At 34.2% G+C, this 16,517-nt stretch overlaps 1 protein-coding gene across 1 annotated transcript; it reads right to left on the bottom strand.

Moving 5' to 3' along the window:
* Positions 1-4,909: 4,909 nt before the first annotated feature.
* LOC112034671 (29 kDa ribonucleoprotein A, chloroplastic) lies at positions 4,910-15,159 on the bottom strand. Its single transcript, XM_024067491.2, has 4 exons — positions 14,743-15,159; positions 14,509-14,607; positions 13,381-13,671; positions 4,910-5,344 (listed from the first exon to the last, which is right to left on the bottom strand). Exons 1-4 carry the CDS (start codon positions 15,112-15,114, stop codon positions 5,213-5,215), a joined length of 894 nt encoding a protein of 297 aa, XP_023923259.1. The 5' UTR covers positions 15,115-15,159; the 3' UTR covers positions 4,910-5,212.
* Positions 15,160-16,517: the final 1,358 nt, after the last annotated feature.

Below are 16,517 nucleotides of genomic sequence, written 5' to 3'. Positions count from 1 at the left end.
TATAGAGAGGAGAGCATCATTAACATACGTATTTGACATGCTTCAGGGCATATTTCTTAGTTGAGAAGGAATATATATATATATATCAATATATGGCCTTAACTTTTTTATTTAAAATGTGGATTTGCAATCAAAAGGAATCACCAAAGTGATTTGTGAAATAATTATGAAGGTCTACGAGAATTTCTGTAGCTAAGATGTAACATGCTTGTTTGTTTTGCCTTGGGGACTACCCCCCTCTTTTGCAATGATTTGCAGCAACATGTGATTCATGGCTCTTCATGATAATATAACTGAATCTCCAAGATCACACTGTTATATTTGAGTGATTAGATCACAAAGCTATGAGAGAACATGCAGGTTGTTCTTTTTTAGCTTTTGCCAAAAACAACAGAAAAACAAATAAAGAAACAATTTTAGTTGCACAAATAACATCTGCCTTCAAACCATTGCACTTTACATTAACAAAAATCACAGTTTTCTAGTCAATCAATAATGTGATATCAAATTAACTTGGCACATCGGGCAAATCGAAAACTGAACATTAATGACAACAATTCATCCAAAAAATGCAATAATACGTAAACAAAATAGAACAGAACAAAATAATCAACTCAAGCACCATTATAATTAGGGAGCAATTGTTTACTCCATAAAATCGAAGTCATTTTTAAGAACATCTCATGATAAAATCCAACTTTTGAAGGAAAATGAATATTTAAACAGAATCGAGACCAAATCAACTTATATGCAATAGCCAATCAAAAGCAGAGAAATGTTATCATTTGAAGATTCAATTGCACTTACTTTTACAACCACTCAATTAATTACATCTATAAAGATAGCACAATGTCCGTCCTCCTTTTCATTTTTTCTAGGTAAAGAGTTTAGCAACTAGTGAAAATACCAGGCAGGGTCACCCTACAACATTTTACAAGGACTTGCCACTTTCCATAATAGCATCATGTTCCCGACTCATCTCCCTTCGAATGAGCTAGTTTTTAGGTTAGCCTATCTGCACTCATTAAACAGTAGTATTCACACTTTGTCCAATATGAGTAGTATTCACAATTTTTCTTTTTCTTTTTCTTTTTTTTTAAATTAGTAATATTTCACTTGAAAACTTAACTTCCCCTCATTTCATAATAGAGATCTTCCAACCCTAGGCTTATAGGCTTCCCAATCAATGTTATACAACAACAAAAATAACAAAGCCTTAGCCTCAAAATTTTAGGATCTGCTATGAATCCTCAACAGATTAGCTAGGGTTGGCTATATGTATTTTTTTTTTCTATTTTAATTTATATATCCTTTTCTATTACTTCTAAATTTTATTTTTGGTATTCCTCTACTTTTTTTCATTCTCTCAACTTGGATCGACTCACTCTTTTTTACCGCTACATTAAATGCTCTTCTTTGAACATGACAAAATCATCTCAAGCGATTATCCCTCATTTGTTCATCAATACATACTACCTCTATCTTTAGGCAAATTTCCTTATTTCAAATTCTATCTTTCCATGTATTTTCACTTATCCATCTTAATATTCTCATTTCAACTACGCTAATTTATGAGTATGCTGCTTCTTAATGCTCATTTTTTATTCCTATTTTTCCAAATCAATGTAATAATTATTTGAAATTCACTCTAACCAAGAAATAGTCAACTCAATTTTGAAAGGTTAGATTAGAACTGCCAACTTATAACAATTTAAACTATGTAAGGTTGTTAAGAGAATGTAATATGTCCACTAAAAACCAAGAGAAAGCGCATTCACACGAACAAGAAATAAAAAAAGTTTATATAAACAATAATATTTAATGTGTACTGATGGTCATTTTCACAACACATTTTCTACAAGTCTCAATTCAAGTAAGCTCGTTCTTGTTGTGGGCCCAATTCATGTATTACATTTGATTTTATTTTTTTAAGCATAGTCCAAGCCCATGTGACATATTGGGGGAAATTGAGAGAGTGTGGTTTGGAGAGTATGAATCAATTTCTTTTAGACCTTTTGCATTAGTCTAACCTGTGTGTGCTGCTAAGTAGCAAAGGGATGCTGCCAACACCTAGGGATCATGGAAAAGGTCTTGTATCCAAAATTTCCACCCAAAAGATGTCTTAGGCTTCTGCTGTCTATGGCCCAAGTTTTTTTGCCCTACTTTCTTTTTCACCCAAAAAACATAGCTGACTCTAAACTGATTAGCCTAACCTATTGTAGCCACAAACGTAGCTGCCAAGAATTGCAATGACCAGGAAACAACGACCCATAAGTTTAGTCCACTTTATTTCCCAAATTATAACCCTTTTACCCAGTTAAAGAAAATATGACCATAAACTCTATAATTGATACCTTGGGGCTCAAAGCCTTTTCTATTGACCAAAAACCAATCAATAAGAGAATCCCAACCAGCAAAGATTCTCACTATTCTGAAGTTTGAGGGAAGAAATATTGGTACAAAGGAACTTTCCCTCTCTCCCTCATGACCTCTCTCAATTTCCTCTTCCTACTATCTATGGGTCAAAGTTTCAAACCTAAAATTATAAATATTTTTCTACATTTTTTGTTATTGATATTTTGATTTCTCATGTTAAAGCATCATTAGCCTTTGTTCATCATACATTTGGAATTTTAGACTTAACTCTCCACAAATAAAAACTTCTAAAGAATTAACCCAAGGGGGATTTTGAGCTTGTTCTACCATTTTGACACTTGTTGCAAAACATCACTAACAATGTAATCTGGCTAACACACCAATCCTATGGTAATAGACAACAACCAAAATTCACTATTAATAATATTGATTCGAGCCACACTCAGCTAAACAACACTCACAAACCTTACAAACACAAACAAAATCTCTCATGAATACAAACTAACTCATAAACCTCACACACAAACTCACAATACCAAGACCCCAATACACCCAATAACTTTCACACAATAAATAGACAAACACTTAAACAATTCTTAAAAGAAACAAATTTCATGTTCTTCTAAGAGTCTTCTCCTCCCAGTGTGGAAGGATTCTTAGCCCAAAGCCACACAACCCTTTGCAATAATGCCTACTTAGACTTCAATTATATTCCTTACTAGACAAGGAATGCCCAATTACCTTTTCAATACGTAACTTTCCTTCCATAATAAGGAAAATCCTTTCTTTTCACACAAAGTCAAATTAGAATTTTGATGCAATTTCTAACAGGTTTATTATTAAGAATCCTATAGGAATTATGTATTGTTCCTAAAATATCCTTAGGTTATAAATATACGCTTTGTTGGTTTTAATAGAAAATCTTGTATGAAGATAATTTCCCGTGTTTTCTAGTGTTTGGTAGCATTTGAAAAAAATGAGTCAAAGAAAAACTATTTTTTGTCAACATAAAAAGTATGACTTATTTTTAAAGATTGTTTTCCAAAAAAATTGTTTTCCACTAAATTTTTTTAGAAAACAATTTTATCTCATAGTAAGCTAAATAAGGGAGGTTAAATGATTGTTTTTCAACTCATTTAAGGTTGTTACCAAACATAGAAAAATAAGATAATTTTATAGAAAACACTTTTTAAATAATTATTCATTTCTAGAAAACATTATTGCCCAAATAAACAGAGAAATGTCAAAAGTATTACTCATAACTTTTAAGTGACTTTTAAGTCAAATCCCTTAAAATGATAGTCTAACATTAGCATAGACCAAAATAATTGTTTCAAATAATTGTTTTTCATAATTTATCAAGACATGTTGATCAAAATGATTTATTTTCCTCAAGCCCTGAAATAAATATAAATATGATTCTCTGTTTGGCATTCCAAACGAGAAAAGAAAAATAAACAGATGAGAGAAATTTGATTGGAAAGTGTTCTATTTTAATTATTTAAAAGGTAATAAATCAAATGTATAATTTTCATTTAAAAATAAAAACATTTTGTTTTTGTTTTTGTTTTTATTTTTATAAGTATTGAATGCCCCATCTTTTTAAAGCAAATCCACATTCCCACAAAAATGAAGTTTGGGGAGAATTTGAGTTATTCACAACTTAACATGAGAATGCTTAGAAATCCTAAAGCATTACCTTGAACAAAATACTACCTTTTTGATAATCCAAAATTACAACTTACAGACATCTAAAAGGGTTAGCAGTCTAAGCAGGGGCAGTGGTCCACAGAATAACTTTTCCCATCCAACCATTGCTCTAGTGGTCAACAAGCAGCAGGCTTGTCCAAACATTAGAGTAGTGGTTTGACCCCTTTTTCACTTTGACTGGTAATACAACAGCTATTCCTATCGTATATGCATTCTAAACAAAGAAATTCTGAAGAAAAGAAAACAAACGATAAAGGCACATTTATAACTCATAGCATCTCAACTACTCATGTTAATGCATTGTGGCCAGGATGTATCCTTCCCCAACCACCTGAGGGTTATCAATACCAACACATGATATGATCATAACTTTCAATAGTATTAAGATATAACTTCATGTATAGAAGATACCTTTGTACCTCAACCTTTTACAGAAGTCCAATATAACTCTTGTACCATATGCATCTTTGGATCCCAAACACAAGTACCATTGCTCCTGTGTAATCCTAATAAAAAGCTCTTCCCCACTTCAAACAGCTTTATTTATCCCAGGATCACCCTACAAAATTACAATGGGCCTTATCTCTCACAGCTCACATGAAACTTTGAGGGGACCCAATCAAGAAAGTAGCTTCACAATTCTACAGTTAGTCTTGATCTTTCTTTCCTACGGTAAAAGTTCATGGCTTGGAACCATGAGCCTCCACAGAGCATTTTAAACGGCTCAGTGAAAACTCAACAAGTACCATGTGCTAAAGAGAGAGACGATGCATCAAAAATAAAGTCAACAAAAGATACTTGAAAGAATGATATCAACAAGTAATGCCAGAAAAAGGGCTTTATTTGAAAATTCATAATGTACAAATTAAATTTCTACCTAGAAATCAGAAATAAGGAAGGTGACATGTCAACAAGTATACAAAACTAAGATAGATGAGAAAAGTAGCTATTAGTCTATAGAACTTACAATATTAAAAAGAAAAGAATAAGGAAAGCAAACATTTACAAACCAAAAAGAAGACCTTTCATCACGTTCATGGCCAGTTGAGGTTAAAATTCCAGCTTCTGCCAGATTACTCTAAACCAACAATCCAAGGATCAAGACAAGCAAAGGAGGCCTATTGATCTACGCCACTTCCTGTTGATTCTCAGATAAATCTTCTTCCTTTCCAGTTGATGATTCTTCTTCCTTTTCAACTCCATCTTCATCAACATTCTTTTGACTGAATTTCAGACGAAGTGGTCTGCCCATCAATTCCTGCAAGTGGAGAAATGAAGGAATCGTTTATTGCTTCTCAATCAGAAATGATCCACTTGAAAATAAATGCATAAAATACTATCTGGTATTGAACCCAAGACAAAACATGTTATTGAAGCAAAAGGTGACGCGTAATGGAAAGCATGATAGGGGCTACATATTATTTTAGCTTAACAAAACCCTTAAATCCATAAAGGGTTTCTTGAATCCATAAGAAAAAACTTTGGAATCCACCAAAAAGAAGAGAAAAACCTCTTCAAAAATATTATTAATCAAATTCTATAATTTGAATTTCATTTGTGCAAGCCTATTTAAAAGCTCCTGAAAAATTAATTTTCAGGTAAAAATATTCATAAACATATCTTAATTAATACAGTACCATAATAGGACTCTATTTTGGACTAGCAAACCCTTAAAAACAGCTAAAATCAAGGAAATAAAATTTTCCTAAAATTACAAAAATTGCATAAAAATTCAAAAATCAACAAACGATAAAAATTCTCTCCCATATTCTTTCCTACGTCAAAAGGAAACCAAGGAAGCTGAGTAGCATGTCTGTGTAACAGGGATATGAGTATGCTGCTATGTGGATGATAACTTGAGACTCTCTCCCCAACATAGCCATATAGCCTACTGGACAGTGGACATAGTCATTAGTCAATAGACTTGGGTGTTTTCTTCACCAAGATTTTCCAAGCAAAGGGTCATGTACATGGAAGCAAACAGACAAGAAATCCAAGAAAACTAAGCCTCCTCCACTGAACCCCAAACATCCTAAAAATAAAACTCCATAGCTCGAAAGCCATGCTACAGTGAATCAATAGGTGATCTACAGTCTCCCCACTACAATAGCACATACAACATCTACTCACCATTGAAAAACCTATCTTGATTAGATTCTCACAAATGGGAATTTTTTTCCCGAGCTGCTATCCACACAAAGAAAGAAACTCTCTGAGGTGCCTTGTTACTCATATGGCCTTCCAAGGAAAAGGCATAGGGGCTGAGCCTCACAATTTCTCATAAAAAGATTGCATAGTGAACTCCTCATTACTCTTTAGCTTCTATATCATCCTATCATTCCCCTCCCCAAGGGGAGTTTGAGAGTCTAACAAATGGAAAAATGAAGCCACGTCATCAATCTCCCAATCGTTAAATTTTCTAATGAATTCCACACACCAATTCCTACTCCACCCCTCCAATTGTCTCTACAATAATGATTCCCTAGAAGCATTATTATCTGCAACAATTTCAAATAGTAAAGGAAACATCAGTTTTAAATGATCTCCCTTGATTCTAATGCTCCTCTAGAACCCACAACCATGAGTGCCTTGAACAGTAACAACCTGTCTCCACAATTTGTTTTCCTCCAACCCAAACCTCCATAGCCACTTTAACAACAAAGATTGATTGAAAGTGGTAAGTTTTCGAATCCCCAACCCCCTCATAAGCCAAAAGAGTGCATACCTTATCCCATTCCACCAAATGGTGCTTGAACTCCTCTAATAAACCACCCCACAAAAAATTCCTCTGTAACCTCTCTATTCTATCACCACACTAGTGGGAATGATGAATAAAGATAAATAATAGGTAGGCAAGCTTGAAAGCGTGCTCTTTAATAATGTCAACCTTCCCCCTTTAGATAAATACATCCTCTTCCAACCAAATAAACGGCATTCAAATTTCTCCAAAATAGGATTCTAGATTGCCATTAATTTACAAGAAGCCCTTAACAGCATGCCAAGATAAATCATAGGCAAAGATCCCACCTCGCAATACAAAAGATCTGCCAGTTCATGTATATTCTCCACTTCACCCACCGGCACCATCTCACTTTTTCCCAAATTAACTCATAACCCAATCACTGTCTAAAAACAAGTTAGTAACAAACAAATATACAAAATTTATTCAGTGCTGGCATCACAAAAAAGAATGGTGTCATTAGCAAATAAAAGATGCGAGACAAACAATCCACCAGCAATAGAATTTCCCAGCTAAAAAACTTTACTAAGTCTTTCCCCCTCCATCTTCTATAGCATTCTACTTAGAACTTTCATGACAAGGATGAAGAGCAAAGGAGATAAAGGATCCCCTGCCTTAAACCCCTAGAAGAGACCAAAAAAAAAAAAAAAAAACACAGGGCGACATTAACCAAAACAGAAAATTGTACTGTGGTGATACATGTATGAATCCACCCTCTCCACTTTTCACCAAACCCCATCCTCTCCAATAAATAATGAAGAAGCTCCCAACTAACATGGTCAAAAGCCTTTTCTATATCTAGCTTATAGAAAATGCCAAGAATGTGACTTTTGATTCTGCAATCCAAACACTATTAGCAATGCGCATTGAATCCAGAATCTGCCCTCACCTACACGTGCATTTTGTGATGCATAAATAAGTTAATCCAGCACTCCTTTCAATCTATTTGCCAAAACCTTAGCCACAATTTTATAAACACTTCCAATCAAATTGATAGGTCTAAAATCCCTAACAATAGCATTATGTTTCTTGGGGATTAATGCTATAAATGAGGAATTAAGGGATTTTTTGAACTTACAATATTTATGAAATTCCTCAAAAACAGCAAACACATCTGCCGCAACCACCCTCCAACAATGCTGGAAAAAAGCCACGGTGAAGCCATCTGAACCTAGGGTTTTATCCCCTTAAAAATTCTTCACCACCCGAGTAATTTCCTCCTCCTCAAAAGGCCTCTCAAGCATGCGACATTCATCCTCCCCAATGCTAGCAAGACTAAGTCCATCAACCTTTGGCCTCCATCCCTCTGTTTCTTGGTGCAAGTTCTCATAAAATTGCACAATCTGATGCCTCACTTCCTCATCTTCATCATATAACACTCCACCTACCTCCAACACCCTCAGATGGTTATATCTCTCCTGTGAGAATTAGCCAACTTGTAAAAATATTTAGTATTATAATCCCCCTCCTTCAACAAAGTAGCTCTTGACTTCTGTCTCCAAGATATCTTCTCTAAGGTAATAAGGCTATCCAACTCAGATTTTACCGGCCCTCTTTTACGCCTCTCTTCCTGGGTAAGGCCATGCAAACCTTCCTTTTTCATATAACTTCAACACTTCACCCAACAACCTCCTTTTATTAACCCCTACTTTCCCAAACTCCATTTTATTCCATCGCTTAAGATCCTCTTTCAGGGATTTCAACTTCTGGGAGAGAACAAAACTCTGAGTTCCTCTAAAAGAATAGCTACTCCACCATGTTTGAACTTTCTGCACAAAGCCTTCTGTTTTCAACCACATATTCTAAAATTTGAATGGACTTTTACCATGTGCCATACTCCCAAATTCCATCAAAATTGGACTATAATCAGTAAGAAGGCGAGGCAGAAGCCTCTGTGTCACATCAGGAAACTGTTCCTCCCAATCTCCCAAGATTAGAACCCTATCAATGCAAGACATAGAAGGTGGGTCTGTATTGCTAGACCACGTGAACAGTCTACCTTCCAATGGTAAGTCCAACAAATTAAGCTCTTCAATAAAATTAGAGAACTCAAAAACATTACAGGACTGAATCTGTTACATCCCAATCTTTCAGATGTGAACCTAACCACATTAAAATCCTCAAATAGGCACCACGGTGTGTCCCATCTCTGGTGCACCTCCATTAATTCATCCCGCAAATTAGATCTGATATTGTCATCATTAGGGCCATAGACCCCTGTGCACGTCCACTCAAAGCCATCTTCTATCCCTTCCATTTGCAAAAAACAGAAAAATTGCCCACAAAAGAATCAATCCTATCCAAGACTCTTCTATCCCACAACAATAGCACCCCTCCAGCTGTGCCATTGGCATTACAGTCCCTTCATCTATATTTCTACTTTGCCTAGACTTACTTTCAACATACTCTATTCTAGTCCTACTTGGCCGAAAGCCTTTAAACTCTAAAGCATTTCTTCAAATTTCTACCCTTTTCAATAACTGCACATCTAGTTTCATCCACCAAAACTATATCATCTAAAAAACAATATGGGCAATTTAAGTAAACCCACCTATGGTTAGACCCGTTTTCACCTTGTTTACCCGTGGTTCAAAACTTGACACTTTGCCCACCAAAGATTTGTTCCGTTTGTCTCTCATAACCTGCCTCTATTAAAAACCGAGTAAATATGTATTTTTGCTCCCCTTTTATGTCTCTCTCCTCCCAAAAAAAAAAAAAAAACATAAAAGAACAAGAGAAACAAGATCAAAATGTGGTATTGGTCTCTCTCAATTCACAAACATGAAAAACATACACCCAAAAAAAAAAATCAAACCCAAGTCAACCTCCATAAATATCATATTTACCTTCTCTCTCTCTCTCTCTCTCTCTCTCCACAGCAAAGGCCCAGATCGACCACCATTGTTTTTGCAAAGAATCCATGCCGAAGGTCCAGATCGGACTACAATTTCTTGCCCTTACTGTGATGGAGGCTTTATTCAAGAACTTAGTGAGATGCAACTTGCACCAGATAAGGCAGAGGAGTCCTACCCCAAGATGGGAAGTTATGGGTTTGTTGCAAGAAGTATTTAGTTTTGTTGTAAAAATTTTGGAATCTCTACATTTGATTTTTACTTGTTTCTAATTTCAAACAATTTGATTTGTAATTGTTTGGAATTTCATTTCTAATGTTCATACCTTTTTGTAAAAATTGCAAACCCTAGTTTTTTTATTTGTTTTATGTTTGTTTCCATCTAAAAATGTGTTTGTTTAACGGGAAATGAAGAGATGGGTTACGGAAACCTAACAAGGTAGATCAAGTAGGCAAAGTATCAATTTTTGAACCAAGGGTAGGCAAGGTGAAAACAAGCCTAACCTCAGGTGGGTTTACTATAATTTGCCCAAAAAATATATACCAAGGGACCATGATAGGAACGCACCAGAAGTAGAAGATCGCCAAAAAATCCCTAATAGAGAGGGAAGTGCTGATCAGCACTCCAAGGAGGCCAGTCGGCACTTCCTCTCCCCATGAAGTGTTGATCAGCACTCCTTTGATAGAATGGTCTGAATTTTGCATGTTGGCCCCCTCTCACTTCCATGAACATGATTTAAATTTGAGATGGCAACTTGGAGCTCAATTGGACAAGATTTCAAAGTTTAAACATGATTAGGATAGTTAGTTATTAGTTACTAATAGATAGACAAGAGTGAGTTTGTAAGCACGTTAATCAAAGGTGTTAATTCTTGTAACCACAAGCTGAATTAGTACGAGCACATGGTGGTTTGGTAAACCAATAATATGGAGCCTTGCGGACCAATTAGATTAGGGCTATTGTAGTATATATAAAGCCTTGTAACTTCCATTTCTCTCATTGAATAAAGATTGCACATTTTTTTAGACTAGAGAATAGTCTTGCTTGAAGGTAGAGTCTCCTTAAAGTAGTCTCACTTAGAGAAGGTGACTCTCTCTAAGAAGTCACACTTTCATTCATCCATCCACCAACTTCATTCTATCTCATTTTCCATCAATTTCATATTCCTAACTCCAAACTCTAGTTGTATTACCACCAAACCCTAAGGCATTTCCCTTCAAGAACCAACTTCAACACTTCCTCCACCTACTGCCCTAAGCCAAGGCCAAAACTATCAAGCCCCAAACACGTTACCCAAGCCCTCACATCATCAATTACTCACATTCATCCTTTCCTATTCACTCATACCTGAAATCTCAAGGACAAAGAAATTCATCATCTTTGCCTCTCAAGCTTCTTCTTGAATCACCTTAAGAACACTAATTCATTATCGTGTTACTATAAGAATTCATCTTGAATTGATCTAGTTAGCTCCTCCATTACTACTACAAAGAAATATGTACTTAATGCTAATTCTTGATACAAGCCTATAGTGATAGGAAATTGATGCCTCCACTTGTTCTCACTAGTTATAAATCCATCACACATATCCTTAATCAACTTAATATACTACAGCAGAACTCCTTACTTTTCTAGAAATCCAACACATAAACTTTCTAGGTTCCTATCATACACTTTCTCTAGGTCAATAAAAATCACACGGAGATCTTTATGGGCTTCTCTATATTTTTTTATTAGACATCTATATAAAATATCTTCCATAGTAGATTGCCTAAAACCAATATTGTTGTTTCATGTCTTAACCTAAGTTCAATAACTCTCTCCCAAAATTTCATATTTATAAACTTAATTCCACAGTAATATATATAGTTTTGAACAACTTGTTCTAGTAAACAAGTATTAGGGTGCTTCTCCACCAAGCATTTTATTAACACTTAAAATCTTATTGAAAAAATTTTTCAACCAACATACACCCACGTCACCCAGGCACTTCCAAGCTTCAAAAGGAATTTCATTAGGTCCCAAGAATTTTCCCGTTTTCATTCTCCTCAATGTGTCTTTTAGCCCGATCATCCTAATTGTTCAAACAAAACCTATGGTTTCTATCCTCAATTAGGTTACTCAATTTGTTCTTAATCTACGGTTTCTATCCTAATTGTTCAAACAAAACCAAGAATTTCTTTTGTCAGTTACTTTTTCATCACTCTTTAATCTCCTCTTCTTTTATTCATACTTTTTAATCTCCGCCTTTAATGCACTTAACACAATTCAAGTGTCTTCTTTTCATGTCCCTATCTTAGCAAGTTTATAAATATTCTTTTCTCCATCCTTTGTCCCCAAGCTCCCTCAAGCAAAAGAATAAAGCACCATGATGGCTAAAACTAGGCATACATTAGCAATTGGAATTGTCTACAACCCAGCCATTAATCCATAGACCCCAACATGAATATCAAACTTCTAAATTACTACAAATATAACTTAAAAACTCCATGGTTACATCACTATTCAATAATATATATATATATACTACATCACTTAGAAGTACAAGGTCTATCATCATCTCTCTCTAAGATTTTTATTTCCCAATCTCATCATACTTTCAAGCTTTCATTATTTCTATTAGAGCTAGTGAACCAATTTAATAATACTCACTCACCATAAGCCTCCAACTTAGAAAATACTAGACCAAAGAAAATTGGACTCTGGAAGAAACTCATAATAGGTAAAAAGACCCAGCTAGTACAAAACGAAAAAGCCAGCCAACATCCAACCTAAAGGAGCATGGGTATAGAGACCCTGATACCACTAATACAAACACCTATACCGAGTCCCAAACCCAAAAAATATAGGAGACCTCAAGACATGTCTAATAAAATTCATAAAAAGTTTTACATAAACACAAAGTACTAGATTTTTCATTGTGAGTCAAAGTGTTAGAAATTGACTCAAATTCCTAATTTGAATTGTTTTTAGGTTTCTGTGGTGTGGGAAGGAAAGGTTTTCCTAGGTGTGCAAAAAAGACTTTTCCTGGGTAGGGAAGGAAAGTTCCTTATTGAAAAAGTAATTGGGCATTCTTTGTTTATCAAGGAATAGAATTGGAATCTCATAAATAGTCATTGTTGTAAAGGGTTAGGTGGCATTGCCCAAGGGTTCTCCCACATGGGGAGAGGACTCAACCCTTAAAAGAACATGTAATGGGTTTCTTCAAAGAGTAATTTGAGTTTTTGTCTATTTTTGTGGGTGAGAGTTGTTGGGCATTGGGATTGTAAGGTTTATGATTTTTTTTTGTGTGAGTGGTTTGCAAGTTTTGATTGAATGTGGTTGTAATCCATACTATTGATAGTTGATTTTGGTTGGCGTTGTCCGTGGACATAAGCTTGAAGTTAGCCAAACCACTTTAAATAATGTTGTCTTGTTTTGTTTAATTTTCTTATTTGTGTGAATGTGCTTCCACTACTCCTAAATCACAACACATTGTAATAGAAAAAAGTTAAGCCAGAAATTATCATTCATAGGTATAAACTATGAACCACAACCACAGACCATTCAACCTATTATTTATTTTTCTTATTTTGATAAGTCATTTAACCTATTATTTATTGTAATCTAAAGGAATGTATCATCCAAGCTCAAGTACAGAGAAAGCATAAGAGGAATAAGTAAAAAAATACCCAACAAGATTTATATTCTTTTTTTAATCACCTTCCCATCCAAAGCAGAAATTGCAGCCTCTGCTTCCTCATTCGTAGCAAAAGAGACAAAGCCATAACCAGCAGATCTCCCTAAAGGGGTATCAAAGACAACCCTGGCTGAAACTGGTTTGAAATTTTCAGAGAAAAAATCTCTGAGGTGGGTAGATCTTACTTTCCATGCAAGATTTGAAACATAAATCTTATGGCGCGTCTCTCCAGTGGTACGACCTTCGGGACGTGGAGGAGAAGGTTTCTTGAATCTCTTCGCAAACTCTATCCTTATTATCCGGCCTGTTATTTCCTGCACCAGAAAAGCCTTATAGTTCATAGATATGTTCCCAGATGCATATAATGTCAGATCAGAAACATGGTAAATAAGTCATTTTCAGTCTTTATGATCATTTACATCCAAGAAATTGAATATTGGCATATATGATGTAAAGTCCTCAACAGCTATGGTGAACCATATTTAAGTTCTACAAGAATGCAAATGAAGGACAAAGACTATTTAAAACAAAGCTTGACTCTATGTGGCCTGCTCGGAGGAGTTCAAACCGACCAGTACATGCCACTTTAATGTAACAATGTCTCCTAAATATCTCACTCATTCCACATTATATTTCAGATTACAAAGCTTCCTACACCTACATTTTATTAGCCATTAGCAACGAGGAAGATAGACTGCAGAGAGGGGAGCATTTTGATTCAGTTTAAAAGGATAACTACAGGGACAAGATGAAGAAAAATTAAAAATAAATAAACTAAGAATACAGTCTAACAAAGAGAGTGTGAGTATTTTCTTTAGAAATTAATATTCCCTCCGTTGGCCAAAACTTCACCTAACAAATGTATTTGAACAGAAAACTTAGAAAAAAGAATTTTATTTCATAATAACCATGCTTACAAAGTTACCATTTAACAGAGTCAATTGGGCAGTGAACAAAACCCACATTAAATCAAAACAATCACCACACATTTGAAAATGTATACCAAATATTTAGAAAGTCAATTGCTAAAACCACTTATCCAGGAACCAAATCGATTAAAAAAAAAAATCTAAAATTGATTACACATATCAACGACATAAAATAATACCAGGCAGAATATACAGATGAAATAAATGCCAAAAACAACTTACATGAGAGTCAAATTTATCAACCACAGCCTGAGCTTCTTCAGCAGACTCCATCGTCACGAAGGCAAAACCTCTATTCTTACCATTCTTCTGCTTTATAATCTAAGCGTTCAAAACATATAATGAATTCCCATTACTCAAATTTACATAGTAACCAAAACCCATAACTCAAATTCAAAAAATAATCAAAGCCCATGATTCAAAAATTGCATAAAAACGAAAGAAGATTAGACGTACATCAACAACTTTTACAGTTCCGCATTCGCCAAATAGGTTCTTGAGGTCTGCAACCGAGAAAGACCATGGCAAATTGACAACGTAGAGCTTTCTCTTCTGGTTTAAATCCTCGGTTTGCTCTGCTTCTTCTTCTTCTTCTACCACCACCTCCTCCTGCACCGCAGAGCATAGTACGAAAGAGAGGTTTCTTGTGGGGTTGTTGAGGAAGAGGGGTTGAGGAGAAACAGGGGATTTGAGAGAAAGAGTAGGGACAGAACGGAAACTATGGAGCTTTATAGAGGGTAACTGCTTAGGGGATAAGAGGAATGTGGAGGAAGAAGAAGAAGAAGAGTGGAGTGAGAAGATAGACAGTACAGCTTCTATTGCCGCCATTGTTTTCCAGTTATGAAAAGATAAAATGGAATATTGGTAAACATAAAGGGTCTTTTCCTTTTCTTTTATTTATTTATTTATTTTTTTTAAGTAATTTGAAGATTGAGATTTGAGAGGGAATAATTTTTTTTTCTAAAACTTTTTAAAAATAAATAGGGTGAAAGAGTACTTTACCCACTAGTTCACAATTTTTTCCCACATTTTTGAAACTAACTAATTTATTCCCTATATTTGGGAAATGAGTAACAATCAAAAATCTATTACTTTTTTTAATTAAATTTAATGAAAACACAATATTTACAAATGCAATCCAAGAAAATAATAATGCAATTCTCAACTTTTTTTTTCTTATAGTGTATAATTAATAACTTATCCAAAGGATTCCATAGATTTAACTTAGAAAGTTACAAATTGAAGGTATTTGATAATTTTTCCAACATAAAGGGAGAAATTGATAATTAGATTTAAAGATAAGTAAGAGAACTGTGAGTTACCCCAAACATAAAAGGAGAGTGTTTTTTTCCTTTTAATATTAAGAATATAAGAAAATATTTGAAATTTAAGCTTGTAAGAATTAAAATTCACAAAAGTTGACATTTATGTTATTTAAATGAAACAATCATGAAAATTAAAAGAACTATTGCGCTGTCATAAGCGGATTGAAAAGAAATTATAAAGAAAAAAGTTTGGCTATACAATTTTTATTAAAAAAATTAATATAGCTACATTTTTTGAAAATTTATACATTGAATTGTATATTTTTTATGTTATTAACATGTATGTCAAATTTCATATCAATTATATGTTATTTACTATTTGATCCATAAACTTATTTTTTATATATAATTTTTTTACTACAAAAACTTGAAATTTAAACATTTGATTAATGACATAGTTATTAGTTTTTTATTTTTTTGTAAATTTTGCAAACGTTGATATATAAGAAGAAAATGTTATCCAACGGTAGATTTATTAAAATTCACATCCAATTAAAAGATATTGAGTAGAGTTATAATCATTAACTACAAACTAATTTGTAGCCAAACTTTGTCCAATTACAAAATGAATATTTTTTTTTCTTTGTTGAAAAAATAAATATAAATTTTTTTATATTTTATAATTTGATACTTAGGGAATAGGAGATTTTAACCCATGACATCTTTGTTGGAAATACCAAAAAGTGTCAATCAAGTTATAAAGCCATTGGCAATATAAAATTGGACATAATTAAAAGGGAATAAGTGTAAAGCCTCCCTCTTAGTTTGGCAAATAGTGAGGTTTGAGTCGTCTGCAACCCATGTATGTTCGATTACCATCGCTCAAGCAATGGCTATACTAGTGAGATAGGTCTAGGGGTGCAATTCATGTTGGCTTTTCAGGTTCGTTACGTGTTGATTCATGAG

This window comes from Quercus suber, unplaced genomic scaffold, assembly GCF_002906115.3.
Source record: "Quercus suber isolate HL8 unplaced genomic scaffold, Cork oak 2.0 scaffold_201, whole genome shotgun sequence".
Classification (NCBI taxonomy): domain Eukaryota; kingdom Viridiplantae; phylum Streptophyta; class Magnoliopsida; order Fagales; family Fagaceae; genus Quercus; species Quercus suber.
This window is presented reverse-complemented; position numbering and strand designations above follow the sequence as displayed.

Bases quoted from the DNA above. Each gene is read 5' to 3' on its own strand.
- LOC112034671 (XM_024067491.2), bottom strand. From the start codon at position 15,114: ATGGCGGCAATAGAAGCTGTACTGTCTATCTTCTCACTCCACTCTTCT. The intron at 14,608-14,742 runs GTACGTCTAATC...TTGAACGCTTAG, and splicing joins GAACTGTAAAAGTTGTTGAT to ATTATAAAGCAGAAGAATGG. The intron at 13,672-14,508 runs GTAAGTTGTTTT...TTTCTGGTGCAG, and splicing joins TTGATAAATTTGACTCTCAT to GAAATAACAGGCCGGATAAT.